Source organism: Morone saxatilis, unplaced genomic scaffold (genome assembly GCF_004916995.1).
Source record: "Morone saxatilis isolate NCDOM2014 unplaced genomic scaffold, NCSU_SB_2.0 Contig3, whole genome shotgun sequence".
Lineage (NCBI taxonomy): Eukaryota > Metazoa > Chordata > Actinopteri > Moronidae > Morone > Morone saxatilis.
The window spans coordinates 22,491,866-22,496,030 of NW_023339873.1; the positions used below are offsets into that span (position 1 = coordinate 22,491,866).

Below are 4,165 nucleotides of genomic sequence, written 5' to 3' on the forward strand. Positions count from 1 at the left end.
TATGTTTTCACTAGTGTATAATCACCTGAAAATAAGAACTGTTATGTGCCTTAGAATGAGCTGTTTTTATTTGCAGATGTCGCAGGTCGCCTTCCATGGAGGCCGCCATCTTGAACCGCTGTGTTTCTGCAGTAGCCCAGAAGAGACAAACCAAACACTCACTCTACATGGGGCTGTTTCTGGTTTTTTGCATGTTTTGCAACCACCATAGTTTCTCTTTTGCACTTGGAAAGGGAGGGTGAAGCAAGTAAGTGGCAATTTGCAACTACAACGCTAGATGCCGCTAAATCCTACACACTGGACCTTTATCAGATGCTTTAGATAAAAAAACTTCACTTTTTACAGCTTATGGTTGCTATATACTGTACAGTCATTTTATAGGAGTCATAAATTAAGTTACATGCTTCATACGTTCTATTTGTTTTATTTTCACATTCGTATGAAATGATTTTGATCTACGTATGTGCTGTCTTTAGGTCCCATTTTATTGAATAAAAGAATGTGCGCATTTACTGAATATGGCTGAGTTTCAGTCTGAATGTGGCGATTAACCCAAGTTATATGTCATTGCCTATCTTAAAATAATAATCTAAACTTTAAAAACCACTTGTTCAATCCTTAGAAATTTGCAAAGTAACCCCTGTTGAAAACTCTTCCTGTACACAAAACTGCTTTTTTGTTTGTTACAAGCACAATTTATGTTTTAACAACAACCACTTTTAGATGATTTTAAAATAAAGTTGAAGTATACTTTCTTCTTTTTAATCTGTGTTTCATATTTGATTTGATTTGAAAGTGATTCCAGTTTTCTCCCTATGTTTTGATAACTGTGCTAACACACTCCATTTCCTGTTTCCTTTATCTAAGACAAAATACAGATGCAACACACCTCACCACCTAACAATATTAATACATACAGTAAATAATGTATTACATCACTAATGACATAAATAGTAGAACTATTGATCACTAGATAATACCTGATAATAACATAGAATAAATATTTACTTTTTTGTGACTCAGATGCCCCCACCCCAATGTTCCCCCTAAAGCCTTAAGCCCTGAACCCTCACAGATTTAGTTGACATCACTGGTGTGCTTGAGTGCATGAGGCCTCAAATGGTATAAACATATAGGGCAGCACTTTTCAGCATATCAGCAAATACATATCTTTTGCAACAATTCTGAAAATGTAAAAAAATATTACATTGTTTTTAATTCTAGCACACTTTTGTTATTGCCAACATGCCTTTTATTATTAGTATTTATCTTTATTGTTTGGGGTTTTACTTAATTGTATTTCTGTATTATTTTAATTACCTGATTTGGTCCTGAACTGTTTTAATCCTGGTTCAACCATGTAAACGTTTTTGTAAGTTTCACTTGAAAAGTGATGTATAAATAAAGTTTATCACTGTATTATATTATTTGGCCTTTATCACGTTATTACCATGACAATGCCAAATCATGTTACATTCAAGGATTAAGGATATTTTTATTATCCCTGAAGGGTAATTTGTTGTACAGCCAGTAGTAAATACATAACCACATAATCATCAGGCAACAACATACTGTGGGTTTGGGAAAAAAACATTGTTGACTTTCTTCACAGCCAAGGCACTTAAAGGATTTATGTGGTCCTCCCATGTTTGTTTAACCAATATTTTTTTGATGCTTTAATTCCCTCAGGCAAAGTCTGTAGAAATGCAGACTTTAGGGTATGTGTGTACACCTCAAACACGCCTCATTGTCTATGAGTCTTTGATATATTAGGATTGGGTCAGATGTGTTTTTTAATGTGAACAGCACAAATCACATGGAATCTGATCTTTTCTAAATTCTGATTTGGGAGCACATTTCATTCCCCAGAATCAGAGATCAGAATTTTGTTTATTGCCAAGTAGGTTCTCGCCTACGAGAAATGTGACCTGGTGCAGTTGGTGCATAAAATATACACCATATACAAATATACAATTATTCAATGTTCATCATATGTTGTCCAAATCAGATACAGGTCTGATTTTTGTAATGTGATATCAGTGTGAACAGAATTCATGACTTTTAAGTCACTCTAGATCAACATTCATCACAATTCTTCATTGGCGGGAGCCACTCTGTGAATATAAACATGGAAGACAGCTGTGAAGGAGGTAGTCAGTGGAGGGACAGTGAAGTGTTAAACTTCGTAAGTATTTCGGGTGAGACTGTACAAACAAAACTTGAAGGGTTGTATCGTAACCGGTCTGTATTTGTTCCAACTTTGCATCCAAAAACACCTTATATTCTACAGATGTAGCTCCACAGAATCAGAATCAGAATCATCTTTATTTGTCATTGTCACAAGTACAACGAAATTGCTCAAAGGGGGGGAGACAAGAGGAGAGGGGAGGAGAAAAAAAAAGGCAGCTCCCCCAGACTCTGCTCCTAATAGGGGAGGTACAGTCTGGGACCTTGGAAAAAACCCTGCAGCGAACATAAGCAGCATATGAGGCAGCACTTTTACAACATAAAAACTCAACCAACTTGCACGCGGGGGAAGTGGGCAAGGACGGGTGGAGGCGCACCCAAAGCAACAAGACCCAGGAAGCTGCGGCGGCGCAGCAATTCAGGCGCCAGCCAGCGGAACCCGCTTGTCGTACTGGGGTAAAAAAGCGGCGAAGGCGTGGAATTGGGGTAGAGGGGTGTGTTGCATATGCGCATGTGTAAGTGTCCCCATGAGTGGTGTGTGTGTACAGTAAGCCTGGAGAGTTCGCTTCGTCTAGCCCTCGCAAATCAGTGCGCTCCAGTTCACATGGTGTCATTGCGATAACACAGCAGGTTGCCATGGAAGACATCCTTGATCGGTCCTAAACAGAGTCAAAATAAATCAACAGGTGTCCGTGAAGGAAGGGAGGGAAGGGATAGGGCAGAAGTGTCTCACCTGCAAGCGGCGAAAATTTTTCTCCCTGGAGGAGCTTGGTTGCGCAGGCCAAGCGGCCTTGGCCAAGGCCCGCTGCTCGCTGAGGCCGGAGTGCAGATTAGATTATGATTGTTTGGTTAGAGCGAGTAAGTCGCATTTCCAATAGAGCCACGACTTAACCGTTATTTGTCCAATCTGGTCTTCCATAAATTCGATTCACTCCCCTCCTTTTTTTGCAAAGCCGACAAACTTCTCCAAGATGTTATCCATGTTGGCGGTTAATGACCGCACAGTCTGAGCCGCTACAGCAGCCCCCCCCCACCCACCCTGCTCCACTCATAATCATGTCGGGCCAGCTTCATAAGGGCTTTTGAACTGGCTGACAACCGTCTTCCGAATTCCTGCCGATACACCAGGGCAATGCCTAAAATCCAATCAGCAGAATAGCCTGTTAATCAGACGGTTCCGAATATGTAGGAGATGCCTCGAAAATGTCCTCTAAAACGGAAAGAAATCGCCCAGGCACACGACCCCGTCCACCTTCTCGCCCAGGAGTCCATCCCGTGTAGCCAGCGGCCAAAAAAACCGTTCCTTCAGGGGCAGAAACAGGTTCCAGCCCGAAACCCCGAGCTTCTCGCGAGAAAATTCTGGTCAATTGCATTGAGAGACCAGTTTGACAATTCCCATGATTTTTAGATGTAAAGAGCAATGCGGTGAGAGGCTCCTAAAAAAGTTAGAAGACAAGACAGGACGAGACCTTGAGAAAGCAACAGCAGGAGAAGATAAGGGAGACGGGAGGGGAGGGAGAGAGCGGTCCGCCTCGTTGAGAGGCCAGAGAAGAAAAAAGTATATATATATAAATATATGTAAATTACTTATATACCACTTTTTCTAATAATAAGTAAGTAAAAACCCCTTCCCTCCTTCCACCGCTCTTGGGGGTGGTATCTGTGTCATCCTCAGCTTTTCCCCCGGGTCCCTCCCTAAGCAGAGGCCTGGGAGCTTGAGGGTTCTGCCGCCAGTATCTTAGCTGTTCTAGGACTGCGCCTCTTCTGGCCTGAGGGCTTCGTGATGTTGTTCCTGGGATCTGTTGGGGGCCAGTCCCCCCCCAGTTTGGGCGTCAGCTGCCCCGAGTGCTCCTCTAGCACAGGGATCACGCTTTGCTTGACCTTTCTCAACCATCCTTGCTCCAGCTGTTTTTTCAACCCTTTGGTACTTTTTCAACCTTTCGTGTTCCTTCTTTCCTGATGTTGGGTCCCTGCTGGT

The 4,165-nt window shown here is 42.1% G+C and overlaps 1 protein-coding gene across 1 annotated transcript in view; it reads left to right on the plus strand.

Moving 5' to 3' along the window:
- ccdc85ca (coiled-coil domain containing 85C, a) overlaps positions 1-1,408 on the plus strand; it is a gene marked incomplete at its 5' end in the record, with an annotated part of 5,072 nt that extends 3,664 nt beyond the window's left edge. The window contains 1 exon segment of the mRNA XM_035673366.1: positions 77-1,408. Within this exon segment, the coding sequence (XP_035529259.1) occupies positions 77-114 (38 nt within the window).
- Between the last annotated feature and the right edge of the window lie 2,757 nt (positions 1,409-4,165).